A 22,627-nucleotide genomic window follows, 5' to 3' on the forward strand; every position below is an offset into this window, starting at 1 on the left:
TACCATGTGTTAATAATATAAAACCATATAAAACCGATCATGTCCTTTGTCACAGATGTGGATGAGTGTGAGTCAAGTCCTTGTGTCAATGGAGACTGCATGAACAGCCAAGGGTCATTTGTGTGCTCGTGTTCAACTGGCAGTTCACTGGACAGCTCTGGACTTGAGTGTATCGGTAAGTATAATTTCATAAATTACCATTCCTGCAATGTCCTACCAATAAATACATAATGTTTCACTCACAAATTGTATTAATCAACCAAGGAACCAATGCTGTTCAACTTCATTTGGTTTTGATTTTAAATCTTCCCCAAAAGCAAAATAAAAAACAACACTTTGTCAGCTAAATTAATAACAAACACCTCTACATTAACCTATACAGATTTTCATTTCATTGAACGATTTAAACTGGCTGCTGTTTGCTTCCAAAGCCAAATACTGCCCTTAAAGAGGTTAGTTCATCAGCTATTGCACATCAGTTTTATGCATTACAGTGTGTTAGGACTATCTTCGACTAAAGATTGTCATTGTCAAATCTGATTCGTTACTGTAGATTTTGCTCATCATTGACGCAAAATCCATGGCGTCGTTATTTTTTGTGATATGTGGTACTATATAGTAGTCACTATGTGCCAATAACTTCACATGAATGTAATCTGACGCTGCCAATTAAACAAAACATTTAAAAGAAATACAGTCTTTCATTGAAGAAAACAAAAATATTTTTCCACCGCAAAGAACATTTTTAAACACTCCGTTAAACTCGGCTTCGGCTTTGGCGTAGCGCCGAGAAGACAATCAAACTTGACTATCTGGGAAATAAAAGTCGTAAAAGGGTTTCGGCAGGCGAACCTGGGAATGGATCATTGCTGTTGCCAGAAGGGAGCAGTGAGGGAGGCCTTCTCAATCTGATCAAAGCTATGGGTGTTTCTCCAATCCGACGCTGAGGTCTGTGTCTGACGGCGACACGTCCCTCACATTAGAACAACCTCCCAACACATTCCTTGTACGTGGTGGGGCCTCAACTACTCAACTTGCCTCCCTCCGTGGGGGTTTGTTTGACGATTCGACTGTGAGGTTGATAGTCGGATCAGACTCCTCTGAATTAAATTTGCCCACTATTCTGAAACACCTCAACAATGTGTTAATTATGTAATGGCCAAAACTCAAATTACTACATGTTTAGCTATTCTGCTTGGCTAAATGTTAAGCGACAATTTGAATGTTTGTGTCTACTGAATTAGAGACGTCTAAGAGCACTTGCTGGCTGAAGTTCATAAATGATCACTGTGAAGTCAACATCAATGGGGCTACGCTCAAGTCTCACTGCTGTGCCACACTAGGAGTGGCCTGGAACAGCCCTTGTGCCAAGTGTGAAAAAGGTAAGCTGTCTACATGCTAAACGCTCTTTTCAGAAAATCCTTTTAAACATAATATGTGTTATTTATTGTCAGATCCCATCTGTGGTAAGGGTCTTGCTAGAGCCAGAGGAAATGTGTGTGAAGGTAAGGTGCTTTGATTCAACATGGATATTAACATAATGGGAACCTTACAACCTGATAAAGCTGATAAAGCTGTCTTTTCTACTGCTGACTCTCAGATGTGGATGAGTGTCAAGTGTTTCCTGGAGTTTGTACCAATGGCAAGTGTGTCAACACACATGGCTCGTTTTTTTGTCAGTGCCCCCCTGGGATGACAGTTGATATGAATGGCAGAACCTGCATCGGTGAGTACACAATTTTGTTTTGTGCATAATGTTTTTTTGGAGTCGACCCATGCAAAAGTGAAATTGTTTTCTATTTTTTGTTACTTCCAGACTTGCGCACAGAGCACTGCTACTTAACACATGAGGATGAGCGCTGTGGAGCGGTGATCTCAGGGAAACACCGCGTGGATGCTTGTTGTTGCTCAGTGGGTGTGGCCTGGGGCCCAGAGTGTGACGAATGTCCGGAGAAAGGGACCCCGGAATATGCCCAGCTATGTCCTCGTGGACCAGGCTTTTCTCACCGGGGTGACTTCATCAATGGAAGACCCTTCCTCAAAGGTATTAGGGCCATCCACAGTGGCGGACATACATGGGGTCTCCCTTGTCTCTCACCCATCTTTGTCCCTTGACCCCTCTCAGATATAAATGAATGTAGGATGATAAACACACTCTGCTCAAATGGGAGGTGTCGGAACACCATCGGAAGCTTCCGTTGTCGTTGCGATAATGGCTACGCACTGGATTCTGATGAAAGAAATTGCACCGGTGAGTAACAATCAAGTGCGAATTGATTTGTTTTACTTCACGAACAATAATCAATACACATGAGCAATCAACAGTCAGTGTTGATTTCAACAGAACAATGCCATTTGTTTGAAATAAACTTATTTCATTTCTAAACTTATTTCATTTGGGACCTTACCTGGCTTACTTCAATTTAACACATTAGCACCTTACATTATATGAGCTTTTGTTTACATTTGTTTACTCAAGCTTACCTTCCAAACAGAGTGACTTATCAAATGCATTGGCTTAGTTTATCTTACCTTACCATATCTTATTGATCTCAGCTGAGACGTTGGTTTAACTTTCCCTAACAAGCACATTAGAGAGAGGGGAAAAACAACAACATTGTTGATTTCAGTGTAGCACCCAGCGGGATAATCATTTTTGACTGCTGAGCTATGTCCTAATACCAAAATAATCAAGTTTGTAGACCCTGAGGTTTGGAACCAGACGATACAAAGTGTGGGAAGTAAGCTCATTGTGATACTCCATAGACTGACAATAATGTTACATTTAATGTTTGCCATTAAATTATTGAAATTCTGTTGCCCAAATTCAGCTCTTTGTGTTTAAAGAAGTCTGGCGGTTGGTATGGTCTTGTTGTTGTTGGACAATCTGACAAGTGTGTTTAATGTATAATTTTTAGTTAGTATAACAGCATGGCACTAACATTTGGATTTTGGTATATTCAATTCATGTATTCATAGTTATTTTTTATAAACACTTTGAACCCTGGCAAATTGTGTTTTACTTCTTTACAGACATCGATGAGTGCCGCATTTCTCCAGACTTGTGCGGACCAGGACGTTGTATCAACACTGCAGGAGATTTTGAGTGCGAGTGCTTTGAAGGATACGAGAGTGGCTTTATGATGATGAAAAATTGCATGGGTGAGTGATAAATCCTCCTTCACACACAGAGAATGCGATATATGTTGCAATCTGTGGCTGTGGAGGTTAAATTATTTTCCCTGCACTCATACAGTTGAATGATTAGAGAAAATGTTCTCTCACTTTTAAGCAAAGTTACTCAACTGTTCAGGCTTTAAGTTTTGAATACAGTTCTGTACTCTTCTGTACTGTTTTCATGGCACCATAAAGGTAATTGGCCTTAATTACATACTTGACCTGCCATTAAACTAAAAGTGTCAGTGTGCCACCATCTAAGAAATTACTCATTGCTCTATTTCTGTTTTAAATTACATTTGTCCAACCTGGTTAAAATTTGTAAACGACCTCCCAACATTGTGAGTTTTAGGGCTTGTGTTGGCTGAGGATATTAACCCAGGACTACATAATACATAATAACAAAAAAGGTTGGGTAAAAAACAGAAAGCCAAATGTAATGAATTTTTCCTACTTTATTGAATTACTTGATTTTACTAAGTCATTCCTGGTAGCTAAGGTCACATCCAGTCAACTTTGATTTGCATGATCCTCCATTTTTTAATTCTTCCTCCATCAGACATCGACGAGTGTGAGCGTAACCCTTTGCTGTGCCGGGGAGGTGAATGTGTCAACAATGAAGGCAGCTTCCAGTGTGTTTGTCCCGAGGGACATGAGATCGCTCCTGATGGCTCAGCTTGTCTAGGTGAGTTACAAAAAAGGGTTGAGGTTCAGTATAGAGTTGGATGAACCACTCCAAACGTTTCCCTCTTACACCCACTCTTGGCAAAGGTAAATACCCTCTTTAGCTCTGAGAATAAAACGTTTATATAGATGATGAGTGGGGTATTTAGTCAATGAGTAGAGACTGTAGTGAGAAATGTCAGTTCCTTTTTGTCCTTCTGCCTCAATGTTTTTTGAGCTCAATGGACATTTAAGTGTTTGCATGTGCAAGTTGTACAGTTGAATTTATTTTTTTATAAATGCATGGGCCAATATGAACCACATACCTTAACATTAAATAGTATATTTAGAGATGCACAAATTGTACAGCAGTTTAGTTGTTTTCTTTGTTTAAAAATACATTTTCGAGTAATGCTTTTTTTATATACACGATTACATTTCTACATTTTCAACTTTTTTAAGTAAAGTGTTGACTCCAAAAACCCAGTTATTTTACTCACATGAATGTTCCTATTTTGAACATTAGTTCATCAACTGAAAATGTTTTGTCAAAAACAAATAATAACAATCAGAAATGTTTGATAGTAACTTCACCCAAACGAAAATATCTTAACAAATGGAATGCCCATGTGTCACTTAATATGTAATGCTAAAATGCTCAGTGTTTTGGGCTTACTAAATTATGTGTTGACAAAATGATAACATATCTAGTGATCTTTCATGACTTTTCAGTCAAATATTTTTTTGTTATGGTTTGAGCAAACTGTGAATAATTGAATAATACAGAAGAATAATACAGTATTATTACATTATGTTTATCTATAGTGTGTCCAGTTCCTTTTATTGTCATCATACCCACACACCTGTACAGTTGACTACAATGCGTAACTTTGACTTGTCGCTTCAGCATTTACCAATTTTCCTTGAGTGAAATGTCATTTTTTCTCCCACAGACATTAATGAATGTGAACTGAGTGATAAGCTGTGCAGACATGGCCAGTGTGTCAATATGATCGGACGCTACCAGTGTGTCTGCGACACTGGCTACAAATCTACTGAGGACAGGCTGGACTGTGTGGGTGGGTACCTTCGCATATCATTGTACACATGTACAGCTTTGCACATTATTGTAATTAGATCATAGGTGTCAAACGCTGGCCCGCGGGCCAAAATTGGCCCGCTGTGTAATTTCACTTGGCCCTTGAGGCGATATCAAATAAACACTAGAGCTGGCCCGGCGATTATATACAGCGGCGGTGCCGTGGTAACACCGCACTCACCGCTAATTCTCATACTTGGGGGGGGGGGGGGGGGGGGGGGGGGTTGGTGGTAGCGGGGGGTGTATTTTGTAGCGTCCCGGAAGAGTTAGTGGTGCAAAGGGTTCTGGGTATTTGTTCTGTTGTGTTACGGTGCGGATGTTCTCCCGAAATGTGTTTGTCATTCTTGTTTGGTGTGGGTTCACAGTGTGACGTATATTTCTAACAGTGTTAAAGTTGTTTATACGGTCACCCTCAGTGTAACCTGTATCGCTGTTGATCAAGTATGTGTTGCATTCACATGTGTGTGCGTACAGAAGCCGCACATCTCTTGTGACTGGGCCGGCACGTTGTTAGAATGGATGAAAAACGGACGTGACGACAGCTCGTAGAGGACGTTAAAGGCAGTGCCTTTAAGGCACGCCCCCAAGACTGTGGCCTGGGTGGACTATGAGATATAATGACTGATGAACACCTTCATTCGATAATGAAGGTTGCTTCAGCTCAAAGCCTGAGTCCCGACATTAATGAACTAGCATCCAAGAAAAGATGCCAGGTATCTGGCTTGGGCAGATCAGATTAGATCAGTGTGTTGTAAACTGAGCAGTTTAAAGTCCTGAATGGTTGGTTTATTCATTGTTATTTTATTTTCAAAAAGTTAATGTTGATATTTACCTCAGAAGGCTGCAAATAGAAAAGAGGCATTACATTTTTATTTAAATTGTATTTGATATGCCATTGATATTTTTTAATTATTATTATTATTAGAAAAAAACTCGATTTTGCATGTCACTATAAAGTTATATAAGCCTTGCTTGTTCAATATTCAATGCAAAACTTGTTTGGGTCCCTATTGAAAGGTTAATTTGTTCAACCTTGGCCCGCGGCTTTGTTCAGTTTAAAATTTTGGCCCACTCTGTATTTGAGTTTGACACCTCTAAATTAGATGAATAAGGAAACTTGACACTGCAAACTTGTATTCTTGGGGATCTACATCAATTTAGTAACGTGTCATCAAAGAGTAAAAATGCTTTTCTTTCAATATGCATAATAACAAAAAGGGTAATATTTAAAAAAATGGATAGCTGTTGATAGTCCAACTCATACTGACTGGTATACACAAGCTATGGAGATGATATCAGTAGAACAAACTGCATTTAGTTTAGATAATAATGAGTCATATATTGGAATATGGGATCCATTATTTAAATTTGTTTTAACTATTAAATTAACCAAAATATGACTTATTATATCTTTGTGGAAATGTGATGCAGGTGTGGGCCACTGTGACACTATTGTTCATTTCTAATTTTTGTATTAATTTTTATTGATGTTTTTAATGATAATATCAATGAGGGTTTTTTTTAATCACTGCTATTTTGAAATGATTACTAATATTGATGCTGTTGTCGATAATGTTCATTTTTGTTTCACTACATTTGTATTGTTCCGTGACATGTTTGTGTGTCCTCAATTGCTCTCAATTGCTCTGTTTGTTGTTATTCTTAACGTTGCTGGGACGGGTTTGGTTTTGGAATTGGATTGCATTATTGTGGTATTGTTGTGTATTGTTTTGTTGATTGATTAATAAATTCATTAGAAAAAGAAAAAAAAAGAAATCCATGCTAGCAGTATGTCACATGTTTATTTTTGGTGTTTTTTTACAGACATTGATGAGTGCACCATTGAAAATGGAGGCTGTGAAACATTTTGCACCAACTCAGAGGGCAGTTACGAGTGTAGCTGCCACACTGGGTACGCTCTGATGCCAGACCAGAGAAGCTGCACAGGTAATTTGTTTTGTAGCTTTCCTCTTGCGCTTGATCATCGTATACAGCTGACATACAGTCCATTGTACACAAGGAGGTTGAGTATTCAGCCAAACCATTTTTGACATGTGTTGGTGTACGATTGTGTATTTACCACATTGTGGTACGCTAAATAAAATATTTACAATAAAGGCTTACATTATGGGTGTACCGTAATTTCCGGACTATAAGCCGCACCTGACTATAAGCCGCACCAGCTAAATTTAGGGTAAAATACAGATTGCTCCATATATAAGCCGCACCCGACTATAAGCCGCAGGGTTTTGATGTGTAATTAGCGTAGTATATAGGGGTTCCTGCTACCACGGAGGGGATTGTCGGGACAGAGATGACTGTTTGGGAACGCAAAGCGTCCCATTTATTAACAATAAATCTTTCAATCATTCAATCAAACTTTCACATCTTTGACATGGCGAACAGCATTCGTGCAGAGTACAAATAATACAACGGTGCAAAGTAATACAAAGTGCTCGCCTGTACGTTATCAAAATAACCAAAGTCAGTCTTTAATCATTGTGTCATCGTCTTCCTCCTGCGTACTAAAACCACCGAAATCCTCTTTGTCGATGTCGGAGAAGAACAGGCCGTAAATAAGCCGCACCCTTGTATAAGCCGCAGGGATCAGAACGAGGGGAAAAAGTAGCGGCTTATAGTCCGGAAATTACGGTATATCACTTTTTTTGTGACTTTTTCAAAAATTTTATTTTTTCAGCAGATTTAATGGTTGCGATTCAAGACCACTCATGAATAACGAATAAACGCGAGTAATTAAGACGCCCATAAAAATGACTGTTTTAACACTCTTAATAACTCTACAATGCTGCATTGAAGCGCCGCCGTATGCTATGCCGGCTTGCTCCTTCCCCACCGAACCCTCCTGGTTGCGTAACGTTGATTCCGGTTTTGGGTTTTCAATAAGAGTGACTGTTGTAATTATGAAAATTAGAGTCAGTCATACCTATCCCTCTTCAATTGCCATAGTTTAATCTGGACGAAGTAAGCGAACAAGCTAAATGCCTAGAAGTACAATCCAGGTTAAGCCTTAAATATACCTCACACGTTTATTAAACACATTTTGAATTGTAAAATGTAAAACCACTAATAATATTGAAAGGTGTTCGATAGAACATATGGAATTGCTTTTTGCCTGGTCATCGGGCTAGCGCAACAACCGCTTCTCCGCGTTAATCTCTAAGAATACAAACAATAGGTTTTTTGCGAATTTGCGGTGTTGCGAATACTGAATCATTAATATTTGAAAAAGTCATTGTATATCGTTGTAGTAGAGTTGTAGTTAAAAACAATTTGACATGTCAAATTGAGCTGCCAAGAAGCTGTTGCTCTCTGTGCATACAAGATTAAAACTGTTAGAGTAACAGTAACTGCACATTTACTCTTTACCTACTCTATTTTTTGTCTGTTTTGTTTTGTTTTTTTCCAGATATTGATGAGTGTGAGGAGAGCCCAGATATCTGTGATGGAGGCCAGTGTACCAACACTCCGGGGACGTACCAGTGTCTTTGCTTCGATGGCTTTATGTCATCTGAGGACATGAAAACCTGTCTGGGTAACTGATATCATTTTATTTAAAAAATAAAAAAAACCCAGCAGATTAACACTTAATACTTTTTAGGGGGGATTATGGTCTTTTAAAGTCATCCAAAAGATGTGTCATGAGAACAAGACTTTATGACTCAGAGTGGTAAGGGAGCAGTGAGTAATGTTGTTGTTGATGATACTAAAGTGAACATTGTGGTGGAGAGGAATGTGTGACATTTAGATATCTGGTTCCACTAAGAAACAAAACAAATCCCTCACAACAATGATGCGAGCGCTTCTGAACGGTTCTTCAAAAGTTCCCATTGTTCTTCTCATTAAAATCAAGCCCATGCTTGTTTCACTCTTTCCCTTTGCTTTCTCTCAAGATGTGGACGAGTGTGAGCTAAACCCCAACATCTGTCTGAGTGGGAACTGTGAGAACACTAAGGGATCCTTCATCTGTCACTGTGAGCTGGGATACTCGGTACGCAAAGGAACCACAGGCTGTACAGGTGATGAAAGCACATGCATACACACACTGTTGGTGTAACGCCGGTAAAAAATCAGGTTGCAATTGAGAAGCGTGTTTGTGGCTTTGGCTAATAGCAGGTTTAAAAAAGAATGCAAGGATAAAGTCTGGCTGACCGGAATTGTCTCCAGAATTACTCACTATTATCCAAAAACACATTTTAGAACATTCTGTACATACATAACAGCAGCCGCAACAGAAGCAGTGAGGGCACTATTTGCTTTCAAATGCAGTTATCGCACGCATTTATCACATTGCACCTTTGTTTATTCCTGCGCTGCTTTTTAAGTAGGGTGCATTAAACATTATGTGATGGTTGGAAGAACTTTGCATGATGTAATCCCCTAAAATGGCTCCAGAACACATAAATACGAAGTTCATCCGGCCTGATAGAGTTCATCTAGTCTGAATGAAGTCTGATTTACAATAGCTCTTAAAGGACTGCTGCAGAAGATTCGTCGACAGCTTGGATTGGGATCCTTTCTGGGCTTATCTTGCTAAAATGAGTCAGACGCACAGTCAGCAGCAGCACGTCTACCTTCAGACACAAATAAACAGGGTCTGTCTGATGTGTGATTAAACTAACGATACACCCACTTGCGCACCAGAATCCTTTTAAAATGTTCACTACAGTATAGACCTTGTAGCAGGGAAGCAGACACTTGTGATTCACAGTTTTGGAATTTGGAAGTCTGTGCTGTCTGAGTGCTTTTCTAATTGGTTACGATACCCACACAGGCATCCACTGTGTATCCATTTGCATAAGGCACATTCATGCTGCTGCCCATTCAAACAGTATTCTTGTCAGCTCTGAGTTATGAGTTGTGCATTGTCCATACAAGTATTGGGTTCTGTACCAATACATCATCCTCATCATATTCACATAATTTTTTTTAGGCCTCACCAGAACTGTACCTTGATAAAAAATGTTTGGTCATGTAGCCAACTTCTCCTTCCGTGACTCATGTGTCCCCACTTAGCATTCTATCATAAATCTTGCATGTTTGCGAGTTATTGACATCTGGTTCAGTTGTTGATGACGCTGCTGCCTGGTAGATATGTCAGTTGTACTCCATAACACAAATAACCTCAGGAAAGGGTTTGTGTGTTGGCCCATTTTCTGTATTTAGGTGTTTTGGGTAACTGATTGGAAAATTTGCATGGGCAGAGATTCCCTTTTGTGGTTTGCAAGTCGGGTGATGTTCCAGCTGTTTAAAAGAAAATGAAGATGATGTGTAAAACAGGCTGACTTTTCCGCCTCAGGTGTTACTGCAGTGCCATGTTGTGAGGATGGCGGCCATAACAGCAAACATTATGACTTGTCGACAGGAAGTGAAGCTGGCACAAAATACATTGCAGATTTTTCCTTTATTTGTTTATTCATCATCTGTCAAACATTTGCCCTGTTAAGTGAAACCTCATCCATGACACCAGCTGTGGATGTTGACACACTTCTTGAATGTCGGAGCCTTGTTTATCTTTTATATTTCCACATAAAAATGAGTTAGTTTAATGTGCTGTCTAGCATCAAAGCTTTTAGAAAAATTATATTTATTTATTTCTGTGATCCAGAGAGATTTGTTCCCATCCCTCATATTAACCCCATCTTCAAACATATTGTAAATAAGCCATACCCTCTCCTTCGGGAGACTGTAAACCTCAGGGAGCTGATCTCTAATTGACAATGTTTTGAATTACTGGCCTCAAAAAGAGTTTGTCTCACGATACAATCATTAAGCGCGTTCATGTGCTGTATTACTGTATATACACACACATGCGCATTAGATATTAACCTCTCACTGCAAAAAAGAGTTGACAAATTATCAGATAAAAAGAACAGATTTTTGGAAAAAATTTTAAAAACTAGGGAAATTATCTTTCCATGCAGCTAGTTAATTTTACTTGATAAGACATTCTATATTAACATTTCTATAACTAGAAATTAGCAGGACTTTTAAACCACAAATAAGTATTTTATGAAAACAAGCATTATTCAACTTGCAATTCTTAAATTAAGCATCCTCGGGATGTTGCATAATCTTGCATAAAAACTTTATAAGCAGGGAAAATTTAAAAATGTTTTAATTTGAATTGTTATTTTCTAAATTGTTACATTTTTAAACTAAAATAGACAACATTTATTTATCCATGCTAAAATTAAGATTATGATGTAAAGTCAATGACTAAAAATAAGTAAATAGCTCTTAGAACTAGGGCAATTTCTAGAAATAAAATTTAAAACCTTGGCGAGTGGCAAATCATTTGTAGTGTGCCAGGACAGTGGATGACTGAGTGTTTCTTTCATTCTGCTATAGATACCTCAAAAAGTTACGGGCAGATCTTCAACTAACTTTTAAGAATTGTCCAAAATTGGATAAGGTACATGACATTGCATTTTAAAGCAGACTTGCTCAGATTTGAGGCTATTGTTCTGAATCTTATTCCTGATGGTGTATGGTACACACTTTGTCTTTAATGGCAGCAAGTAGGGGTTTAATTCCTGGCCAGTATTGCGTCAGGAGAAGCAGCCGCCGTAAAAATGAAGCCTAAACCATTCATGTGATTTCCTCACTGTAGTGACCTACAAGGGTGGAAAACTATTTCTGCATCTCTCTTAAATTGCATAATTGAAACTCATCTTTCCTTGGATGAAGGCAGTAGGCCAACACGTGGTTGTTCTGTTTCCTGCTGCTGCTTTAGCAAAAGTAAAATGCACTCATCTCTTCAGTGTAAACACATGCTGGCATGAAACATACATTCTAAATGATCACACCAAGATGCCAGTGTCACTTTTATTTCTCCTCTTTTAAACAGATATCAACGAGTGTGAAATTGGAGCACATAACTGTGACAGACATGCATCGTGTACCAACACAGCAGGCAGCTTCAAATGCCACTGTGCTCCGGGGTGGATTGGAAATGGCTTTAAATGCACAGGTGACCCACACATTGTTCATTTATGGTTTACAAAATATTGATTCTGCAAATCTAACCATTATAATCACTAATTTTCTTGATGAACGGCTGACATGCAGAAGAGAAACTGTAAACAAGCTTTTTTTTGAAGAAAAAATAAATGCTAGTACAATTTACAGATGAAATACAGCCTTTGGATTACCAGTCTCTTCCCTGTACACTTAATATCACATTCTGTTTAAATGTTTTCACTGTAAGACCTGGACGAGTGCTCCAATGGGACGCATATGTGCAACAACAACGCTGAATGTCTCAACACCATGGGCTCTTATCGCTGTGCATGCAAGGAAGGCTTTTCTGGGGACGGATTCTACTGCTCAGGTCACACATGCAACCAGCGGCCTGACTTACTTAAATGTATTATTACTGCACCAAATTGCTGAGTTCTGAGACTGTGTTATTTGTTGTGCCGTAAATTGCAGACAGCGATGAGTGTGCTGACAACGGTAACTTGTGTGAGAGTGGCCACTGTCTGAACATGCCTGGCGGGTACCGCTGTGAATGTGACATGGGCTTCATCCCCACCGCTGATGGCAAGGCTTGTGAGGGTAAGACATTGCAAATGTTTGTGCTGATGATCCTGGCAACAGACCCGTGAATCATACACTATGTTTACCGATTTGAACATGTTGAATGGTCACTTGTTTTTCTGCTTGAAGAAGACATCCATCCAAACCGTCTTCCAATGGAACTCGTGAGATAATGGAAGAGGACCTGAGAAGTCATGCAGGATAGATTCATTAAATTTAGTTGCAGGGACAACGCTAAAAGAACAACAAAATAATTGAACACAATAACAATAACACAATAATTGGTTTGGCAAAAGAGTGGCAAAGTATTCTTAAGACATATTCACTCTGAGATTGTTAAGTCCCACATTTCAAAAACCTTTTTGTGAAAGCTGACATTCATATAATGTCAGGGGAAAGGAAGACACTGTGTTTGATCTTGATAGACTGTGGATTGACTGAAAAACACAAAACAAACAGTTGCTTATACTTAAACTAACAGTAGGGACATGCACTCAATGCCAACAGGGAACGGATCACTGTGGTTCATACCGCAAGCAATGATGCATCTCACAAATCTATTTGAAGGCGCAGATTGTTCAGATGTGTCAGACATCCTGAAATAACCAATTTATTCTTTTGTCAGGACAAGATTGTTATGGTCGGAAATCCTTGTTAGCTTTTCCTGTTATGTACTTAATGCATGTGTGTCTGTAGACTGGTTAGAATGTTTTTTTGTTCTCAAAATGTTGATGTGAGCGAGGCCTTCAATTTTTATCTCATAAGTCCATGATCGAATAGTCCCTCATGACCGGGCCGCACTCTTTTTCCCATTGTACTCTTCATTGTTCTCATTCTTCATCTACCTGTCTATTTTGCAGACATAGACGAATGTACCTTCGCTGACATCTGTGTCAACGGACGTTGCCGAAATATTCCAGGTCTTTTCAGATGTGAATGTAACATTGGTTATGAGCTGGACAGGAGTGGGGGCAACTGCACAGGTTTGATGACCACCTTTTAGTTTAATTATGCTTTCCAAATAAAGCATTATTGTAAAAAACAAATAATTTCTATTGTACTCATGTATTAAAATTACACTTCTTTAAACTTGTTGCTCTTTATTTTTCAGATATCAATGAATGCGCAGACCCTACCATTTGCATTAATGGGATTTGCGTTAACATCCCCGGAAGCTACCATTGTAACTGCCCACCAGACTTCGAACTCAATCCCACCCGAGTGGGATGTGTAGGTGAGACACAACAGGTTTTTTTGTAGATTCTGATATCTATATTCTGTTATACTGAAGTGGAGAAAAGATAAAATAAACATGCCTTTACCTTTTATTTATGCAAACAGACACTCGCTCTGGAAGCTGCTACTTGGACGTGCGCTACCGAGGAGATTCATCCACGAACTTGGACTGCTCCAATGAGATTGGAGTTGGTGTTTCTAAGGCGTCTTGTTGCTGTTCTCTGGGCCATGCTTGGGGAAATCCGTGTGAATCATGCCCATCTGTCAACTCTAGTGAGTCAAGTATTTTTTTCCTTCAGGAAATGCTGCGAAAATTTACAGTTGAAGACTAAAGTTAGGAATATTATGATGTTATGTGTGGTTTGCCCCAGAGAGGATGTCACCATCGATGAACAAGCTAAATTGTTTCTATGGGCAGTCAGACTGTTCCGCAAGTGACATTTCGCAATTTTGTATGATTGGTCACAGGAGGAAACAATCCAATTTCCTAATTAGAACCCTGCCCCCTATATTTACTTAGAGTGTTTTTTTGTCGTTACTACTGTCAATAGAAATGTGAAGGGTCCCAACTGAATTTCAGGCCTGTTTTGACGTTGTGTTATAGTACTCTGCCAAGAGGCTTCAGGGTACCTCCTCCTGTAATGACTTGTTTGTGAGTGTGCGTGTTTGTCGTACTTGATGTTACTTTTAGAAATGAGAGCACTTTGTGCAACTTGTGTGAAAATTGTCAGCAGATGGTTTCAACCCTTGCAGGGAATGTGGTCTGCCCCACAGAGGAGGCCCTGGCAAACAAAAGTATCTTTATTGTCTAACAAAGCTGCATCAAACTAAGCTTCATTACAGTTTGTCAATATTGATGTTTTTTTGTGCCCAACAGCCGAGTATAAGACCCTGTGTCCTGGTGGAGAAGGCTTTCGACCGAACCCCATCACTGTCATCTTGGAAGGTCGGACACCAGAGTATCTTTTCAGCTTGGATAAATTGGCGCTGAAATCCCATCCTCATTGTGATTTTTTCTCTCTCCAATTGACAGACATCAACGAGTGTCAGGAATTACCAGGCTTGTGCCAAGGTGGAGAGTGCATCAACACATTTGGCAGTTTTCAGTGTCAATGTCCAAGGGGTTTCGCTCTCAACCCAGAAACCAGAGTCTGCGAAGGTATTGAATGAACTGAACACAAACATACACTGAGACATCTCTTTCATCTTGTCCAGTTAGGTTTCAATGGCAAGAACTGAGCTGGGCCTTCCATACGTTGGTACAAGCAAGGACATACAATACATACATTTTTATATACAATCTTTTACATTTTACAACATTTTACTGTATTGAACGCGACAGGCAGACACCGGTAATGAAACACTTGTGCAGTGGGTTTTACTTATTGAGAGTCATTCCTTCTTGGCGGCCAAGTACATTGGTCTTGGAGGCGACAGTGCAACTCACTGAATTTTAAAATAAATCCACTGACAAGACGGTAGGCAATGCCAACAAGAACCAGAACCAGTATAATAGTGCTCAAACACTGAATTACTTATTTTAGAATTTCACTGAAGTCAACTACTTTGTCGCTTATGTTTTGTTCTAAATGTTTCTAGTAAAAGCAACCAAACCACACAACCTGTAAGGACTCACTTGGCTCCCTACAGTATCAACATAAAATAGCAATAAAAACATTCTGAATGCATTCTTCATTTTAAAGTTCGGGTGTCAACATGAAATGGACTGTTAAAAAGAAATGTTCCTATCTTATAAAAGTTGTGTGGCAATCATACATGTTTTATTCAAAATTGTAATTTGATATAAATCCATTTAATAAAGTCAAATACAAATAAGGCAACAAGAGAAATATCCCACACTTCTCTTTTGTAAAGTAAATCTGCACAGCAAATATGGGCATCTACATCAACAATATGATTTGCCTAAGTAGCTGGACAGGACTAAAAGGTAACAATTAAAATAAATACATTTGTACAGCCCCTGCCCTTGCTGACTCCTAAATGATCAGATTTCACTCAGCTCACTCAAGAACCACAAGTGTTTTTTACAAATCCAAAAGCATTCTCCTGGACCTCTCATACATGTTTCTATTCCCTCCAATACCGTGTGCATATTTAATTTGCATATTTAATGTTTTTGCTCAGCTGGGTCAACTGTCTAAAAAATGGAAGACAGACGTGGTATAGCTGTGGAATAAATTTTAACATCTTTAAAAAGTAGAGCACACACGTGTTCATTGTTTTTAAATGTTGTATTAATATACCTGTAGGCTTTAAGATTGTAATGTTATACGTGCTTAAAATGATGGTGCCATTAAATTTAAACTTGATCACATATTTTTTCAAAGAACATAATAATGTCAATCAAATGATCTTTTTGTGCACAGATATCAATGAATGTGAGCACCCTGGTATTTGTGGGCCGGGCCAGTGCTACAATACCATTGGAAACTACACCTGCATCTGCCCAGTGGACTACATGCAAGTCAATGGAGGCAACAACTGCATGGGTATACTAGCATTTACTCACAATTATCATTTGATATGAAATATCACATTTAACAAGTTAAACTGCATATATTTTTGTTGGACATCATATAAATCACAGACATGGTTGTAAGTTGTTATGTTGGGACTCCTGCATTCTAAAATAATCCCATTAAATTTGGCCTTTAAAGATATGAGGAAGAGCTACTGCTACAGGAACTTTTATTCGGACAACAGGACATGTGACGGAGAGCTGACTTTCAACATGACTAAAAAGATGTGCTGCTGCTCCTACAACGTGGGTCGGGCGTGGCACAAACCCTGTGAGCAGTGTCCTCTTCCCAGCAGCGGTAATGTCCCATACACACACTCAATATGATATACTTATACACCATAACATTGGTTTAAACTAAATTCTATGTCCTTTTAGATGAGTTTCCTGTCCTGTGCGGCAGTGAGAGACAAGGATATTATATTGACATCACTACCGGACGAGTCATTGGTAACAGTGATTCTAATGATTTAAAAAAACATGTTAGTTATTTGTTTGTTTACATTTAATGTCTTGCTTTATGTGCTAGATATTGACGAATGCAGGGAAATCCCAGGCATATGTGAGAATGGAGTGTGCATCAATATGATTGGTAGCTTCAGATGTGAGTGCCCCATCGGTTTCATCTATAACGACAAGCTACTGATTTGTGAAGGTAAAACTTTGATTGAATTTATCTTGTAAATCTTTTTCGAGGCTGACTGCCTTTAAACACCTCTCCTTCTGTTGTCAGATATTGACGAGTGTCAGAATGGGCCTCTGTGCCAGCAAAATGCAGCCTGCTTGAACATGCCAGGAAGCTACCGCTGCGAGTGTAAAACCGGATATCGCCTCAGTCCTCAGTCAGGACAATGTCTAGGTACACTATATCCTTCAAATTATTTAGTTAGTCACATAGGAACACTTTCAATTCTGATGGCCCCTAAAGTTTCAGTAATGATGTCAAAATACTGGTAAGACAATGTTACCATGCTACATTATTACATACAAAAATTACACACAAAATATTTGAATAATTAACTATTATTGTGTGTTACAGCATTTTCTTCAATAATTATTTTCACTCATCTATTTTAAAAAATCAATAACATAATTGTTTATGTTTATCTCTCAGACCGTAATGAATGTCAGGAGAATGCCGGTGTTTGCAATCCTGGCCAATGCATTGATACACTTGGGAGCTATCGCTGTATCTGTCCAAATGGATTTAAAACAACCCGGGACCAGTCAATGTGTGTTGGTAAGATTGTTCTGGTGCCCTTTCGCTTCTGTTTTTCTAAGTTAGAAAGTGCTGTGCTGTTTAAATGACTGTTTTCAGATGTGTGTTTAAATGACTGTTTTCAGATGTGGACGAGTGTGAGCGACAACCCTGTGGGAACGGGACCTGTAAGAACACTGTGGGCTCTTACAACTGTCTCTGCTACCCAGGCTTCCAAAATTCACACAATAGTGACTGTATAGGTGGGTGCATGTTTGGATTGAAAAGAGCACGAGAATTAAAGCATGAATTTTGTGCTAATTTGCAACTGTGTTTGCAATGTGATCAGACGTTGATGAGTGTTCGATCCAGAGGGGTCTTTGTCGTAATGGACAGTGTGTGAACACCCTGGGCAACTTCTTCTGCGTGTGCAACGACGGCTATGAACTTACGCAAGATGGCCGACAGTGTGCAGGTAAGAAACGGAAAAGCTTCCATTGTTAAATTTTTACTATATGTTTTATTTTACACTATGCCACTCATACCGCACCTTTCTTATTTCTCAGATATAAATGAATGTGCAGTAAACCCTGGCACATGCGGAGTTGGGACTTGTCTCAATCTGGATGGCTCATACAGATGCATCTGCCCGCCTGGATATTATCTCCATGAGGAAACCTGTGAAGGTAATATCAGGCTAAACAATAAAAAGCACAATTTTATATTTGAACTGAAGTTTCGCAATATTGTCATCACTAAAATTGTCTTACAAAGCACCAACATTCGCAATGGCGCACTAGTAGCACTTAGTAGAGTGCGGACTTCCACCAATGCCTAAATAATACTACTACAACTAATAATCATAATATTATTATTATAATGAATTGTTATTATTATTATTATTGGATTGAAATTATGTGGCACCTTCAAGACACCCAAAGTGATTTTACACTGAGAAACCATTATTCATTCACTCCATGTCACGGTCAAACAAGGTGTTGGTAAACTACCAAGGGTAGACTGATGAAAACCCATCCACCAATCCATCCATTTTGTAACGCTTGTCCCTCTCGGGGTTGCGAGGAGTGCTGGAGCCTATTTCAGCTGCATTCGGGCGGAAGGCAGGGTATACCCTGGACAAGTTGCCACCTCATCGCAGGGCGACTGATGGAAACGTGGCTGCCAATTCACGCCACCGCCCTTTTTGACCACCGCCGAGCCTTTATTCATATTAATACACCAGTGTGGGCAGCTCTGGAGGCATAGGTGTTGAGGTGTCTTGCCCAAGGACACAACATAAGTAACTGGGATGGAGGAAGCAGCATTCAAACTGCCTGTACTTCTGGACAATCTGCTCTACTTCCTAACTACTACTGCCCACAGATATAATGCCAGATGGTTGATTCTCTCCTCAACATAATGTAAAAAAAACCATGACTGGATGACTAAGTTGCAGTCAGTAGTGCTCTGCTCCTGCCCTGTCTGTGGGTGGCAGTAATACACATTACAGTAATAGTTGAACAACCACTGCCAAACAACTAAAGGAGAAGAAGATGTGGCTTTCGTCTTAACTGGATCTGAGTAAACATCCATCCATTCATCCATCCATGTTCTACCGCTTGTCCCTCTAATGATAATTTAAACATGTTGGCCAAGAGTCAAGTCAAGTTTTATTGTTGAACCATTCCATGACCCTCTACAAAGTTCAATAGTTTAATTCATAGGTAAATTTGAGCTTTACTGATAAGTTGAAATGCAAGTCAAAAGTAGAGCCTATTGCCTTGGCAAAGGTGGGAAAAAAGTGCTCAGCACAATTCATAAACATGCCAATGTCCTGATATGTTGCAGAGTACACTCAAAGTTTGATATAACGGTGCCCAATATAATGCGATATTCTATAAAATCAGATTGTGCCATGGAGCCCGGATTTTCGCCCGTTTACATTAGGGCGTGGTGGCCGGTAGACGAGGTTGTAGGACTAATGAGCTAAATCTGTAATCCGGCTCATTCGGTGCTTGTATGCTGCTGTGTAAATTCGATAAGTCTGCATAATGTGTTGGAGAAGGGCTAAAGAAGGCTATAAAATATTTAGAAGCACACAAAATAGACCGAAAAACAGCGTGAACAATTTTTTTTCTGTGTCGGACGAAACTGGAAGTTACTAAATTAAAAGGTTACTGTATGAAAATAAACTATCGACCTAGTGATGTACAAACATACTGTAAATAGTGGCCACCCCATTCTGTGACGTGGGAGCCCAATCCACCATTCACGTCACGTCTGGTTTGGGGATAATTTTATTGTATTCTTTCGAAAAAAGAAAAGGATAAAAAATAAGGATTTCTAAACTCGATCTCAGGAATAACGCAATCAGTATTTTATGGACCCCAACGACCGTGTTGTATCGGACTTTGAGTGTACACTATAGTTTACTAAATGCATACATTTTACCATAATTTTAAAATATTTAGTATTAAGACATTTTGTCATGATAAAATGTATTAATAAAAAAATACATTCACTTTTATTCGCACATACTATACAGTATGTCAGTCTTCTGCCTCCTTATGTTAGTGAGAACAGGCTCTTACAAGATGAGAATAGAGCGCTGCCTCTACTGCTCCTCATCCATGTCTCATTTCTCTCCGCCTTCTCACATGTGGGAGTGGGCCCAAACTAGAATGCTTGGATTGTTTATATAGTGGTGCTGATGAAGAGATATTCGGCAGACTTCAACACATTCCTGTCAAAGGCTCTGTTCCTGGAATCAGGGAGGAACAGCACTAAATTCTCAACATCAGTAAGAGTAGCAGCTGGTCATTGTGATGGCTGAACACATGACAGCGAGGTTATATGTTGTGTTCACAAGTCAAATTTTAATAAACTGGGATTCATTGATTTCACTGATTTGACTCCATCCTCTTCACCTTGAATCAAGAAAAGGGTCCCATTGGGGACTTTTTTTTCTATAAATCATGATTTTGTTTCTTTATGTGCCAGATATTGACGAGTGCTCGCAGTCGCCTGAGATTTGTACGTTTGGAACCTGTTCCAACACCGAGGGAAGCTTCACCTGCTTATGTCCTGAGGGGTTCCAGCTCTCTTTCACTGGACGCAGATGTTTAGGTGAGTGTGTGAGGGAAACAAGACTATTTTATAGATGAGGTGCAAGTCATGAATGTATCTGTGTATTTTCATCCTCCTGTGCCAAGAAAGCACTCAAGTTTCCCTGCTAGCTCTGTGGCTGCTAGGGTGACTCTGAACTGATCACTTTTCCATCTCCTCACTAGTGTATGTGTGTTTACGTGCTACATGTGCATGTTTTGGGGTTGGGTGGGAGCTTGGTGAGTCCACTGTTAGGGAGTTCCCTCACAAACTCTCAAGTGATGACATCATTGATTCAGAAGATGTGGATTAACGTTTGCGTTTCGCCCCTCTCCCTAGCGTCAAAAGAGCTTGACTGAAGGGTGGGTGGGGGGTGAATTAGAGCATCTGGGTGGAGGGTGAGAAACATGGGCAATAAATGAAAACGAGGACAAATCCTTCCACACTTGTTTTAGACCTGCTTTTTTACAAAATGATGATTGGCATGCAAAGAATGTAGAAAACTGATAGCTTGTTTTACATACCACGGCAATGAAAAGAAACACATCTATCAGTTTTGTCAAAAGCCATCAATTACAATTAACTTGTCTTGAAGTTGTATTAAAAAGATACCACCGACTCACCGTTTGTTGGAGAGGTGAAACAGTGGTCAAGGGTGACTCCTTTTATTCCATCTCCTGATCTGTTCATAAATTTACATTCCACATTATCATATATTAATCTTATCTTTGACCCTTGTGTTGATGTACATTGACTAGACACCTCATTAGGCACACCTAATATTAAGTGAAAACACAGTAAAGGTGAAACGATACAACATTCCCTGTTCGATATGTACCGTATTTTCTGGACTAAAAATCACACATTTTTTAATGGTTTGGCTGGTCCTGCAACTTATAGTCAGGTGTGACTTATGTATAAAAATATACATAATTTAACATATTTTTACATTTAAATTCATACTGACTGACATACTATTACTGAGGAAAGGCTGAACAAAAACAAAATGCCTGCCAGAAGGAAATGCAAATCCAGAATACAAAATGCACAAGGTAAAACAGTAATCGAGTGGCAAAAAGAAAGCTTGGAGTGAATAAGAAACTTTCAAGCAACTGACAAAAAGCACATCCAGTATTCTCTCCACAAATTCAGAAGTAGGACTGGGTAAAATAAGTCAATTGATTGATTATGGATCGATACATTTAAAATTTTGCAATATCGATTTACAAGGCATATTATCATTTGAAATGCAGCACTAGTAGTTCCAGCTTGGATCCCCCTTCTTTATTTGTACTGAACAATACCAGCACACTGCTTGCATCTTATCCACATATTTGTCAATTCACATATTTAACAGGGAAGGAGAATTAAGTTTTCCCAAACAGGAGATTGTAACAATGAAACACAGTTTTGAAACTCTGATTTACAGTGTTGGGTTAGTTACTGAAAACCATTAACTAGTTACAGTTACTAGTTACTTTATTTCAAAAGTAACTCAGTTACTAACTCAGTTACTTACACCAAAAAGTAATGCGTTACTGTGAAAAGTAACTATTTAGTTACTTATTTTTTTCCCTTTTTTTTAAGGCTCCCATTAATGCCCTTTTAGCCTTCATTTCAGTACTTTTATTGCACTGGAGAATAATACAATCTGTTGATCAACTTGACATGCATTTGCATCATTGAACTCTGCTAAGCAATGTGGTCTACATACAACACACAAAGACAAAGATATGTTTCAAAGGGCCAATTTATTTCAGGCCAGAACAAATTGAAAAAAATATTTTAAATAGCTGCAACATAATGGCACTTTAACTTTAACTTTAAGTAGATAGGATCTTTGATCCAAGACACAACTTACATTTAACTAAAATGTTATTTTCTTTGTGCTCGACAAAAGAAAAGTATTGAGAATGTCTCCATGTTAAAAAAAACTAAACTTCTGGCTTCGCCATGATGTCTTGTTAGTTGTTATGAGAGTAGCGTGTGTGTGTGTGTGTGTGTGTGTGTGTGTGTGTGTGTGTGTGTGTGTGTGTGTGTGTGTGTGTGT

At 39.0% G+C, this 22,627-nt stretch overlaps 1 protein-coding gene across 1 annotated transcript in view; it reads left to right on the forward strand.

The window, feature by feature from the left end:
- The window catches only part of fbn1 (fibrillin 1), a 90,279-nt gene that overhangs the window by 43,481 nt on the left and 24,171 nt on the right, over positions 1 to 22,627 (forward strand). Inside the window, exons 21-50 of the mRNA XM_062029294.1 lie at positions 56 to 175; positions 1,245 to 1,382; positions 1,455 to 1,505; positions 1,601 to 1,726; positions 1,817 to 2,044; positions 2,126 to 2,251; positions 3,034 to 3,162; positions 3,737 to 3,862; positions 4,794 to 4,919; positions 6,764 to 6,886; positions 8,367 to 8,492; positions 8,851 to 8,976; positions 11,808 to 11,930; positions 12,168 to 12,290; positions 12,392 to 12,517; positions 13,360 to 13,482; positions 13,611 to 13,733; positions 13,841 to 14,008; positions 14,613 to 14,681; positions 14,769 to 14,894; positions 16,123 to 16,245; positions 16,414 to 16,572; positions 16,653 to 16,724; positions 16,804 to 16,929; positions 17,008 to 17,133; positions 17,389 to 17,514; positions 17,619 to 17,735; positions 17,822 to 17,947; positions 18,039 to 18,158; positions 20,473 to 20,598. Coding sequence (XP_061885278.1) covers positions 56 to 175; positions 1,245 to 1,382; positions 1,455 to 1,505; positions 1,601 to 1,726; positions 1,817 to 2,044; positions 2,126 to 2,251; positions 3,034 to 3,162; positions 3,737 to 3,862; positions 4,794 to 4,919; positions 6,764 to 6,886; positions 8,367 to 8,492; positions 8,851 to 8,976; positions 11,808 to 11,930; positions 12,168 to 12,290; positions 12,392 to 12,517; positions 13,360 to 13,482; positions 13,611 to 13,733; positions 13,841 to 14,008; positions 14,613 to 14,681; positions 14,769 to 14,894; positions 16,123 to 16,245; positions 16,414 to 16,572; positions 16,653 to 16,724; positions 16,804 to 16,929; positions 17,008 to 17,133; positions 17,389 to 17,514; positions 17,619 to 17,735; positions 17,822 to 17,947; positions 18,039 to 18,158; positions 20,473 to 20,598 — 3,747 coding nt within the window. The remainder of the gene's footprint in view (positions 1 to 55; positions 176 to 1,244; positions 1,383 to 1,454; positions 1,506 to 1,600; positions 1,727 to 1,816; positions 2,045 to 2,125; positions 2,252 to 3,033; positions 3,163 to 3,736; positions 3,863 to 4,793; positions 4,920 to 6,763; positions 6,887 to 8,366; positions 8,493 to 8,850; positions 8,977 to 11,807; positions 11,931 to 12,167; positions 12,291 to 12,391; positions 12,518 to 13,359; positions 13,483 to 13,610; positions 13,734 to 13,840; positions 14,009 to 14,612; positions 14,682 to 14,768; positions 14,895 to 16,122; positions 16,246 to 16,413; positions 16,573 to 16,652; positions 16,725 to 16,803; positions 16,930 to 17,007; positions 17,134 to 17,388; positions 17,515 to 17,618; positions 17,736 to 17,821; positions 17,948 to 18,038; positions 18,159 to 20,472; positions 20,599 to 22,627) is intronic.

Source organism: Entelurus aequoreus, linkage group LG02 (genome assembly GCF_033978785.1).
Source record: "Entelurus aequoreus isolate RoL-2023_Sb linkage group LG02, RoL_Eaeq_v1.1, whole genome shotgun sequence".
NCBI classification, from domain to species: domain Eukaryota; kingdom Metazoa; phylum Chordata; class Actinopteri; order Syngnathiformes; family Syngnathidae; genus Entelurus; species Entelurus aequoreus.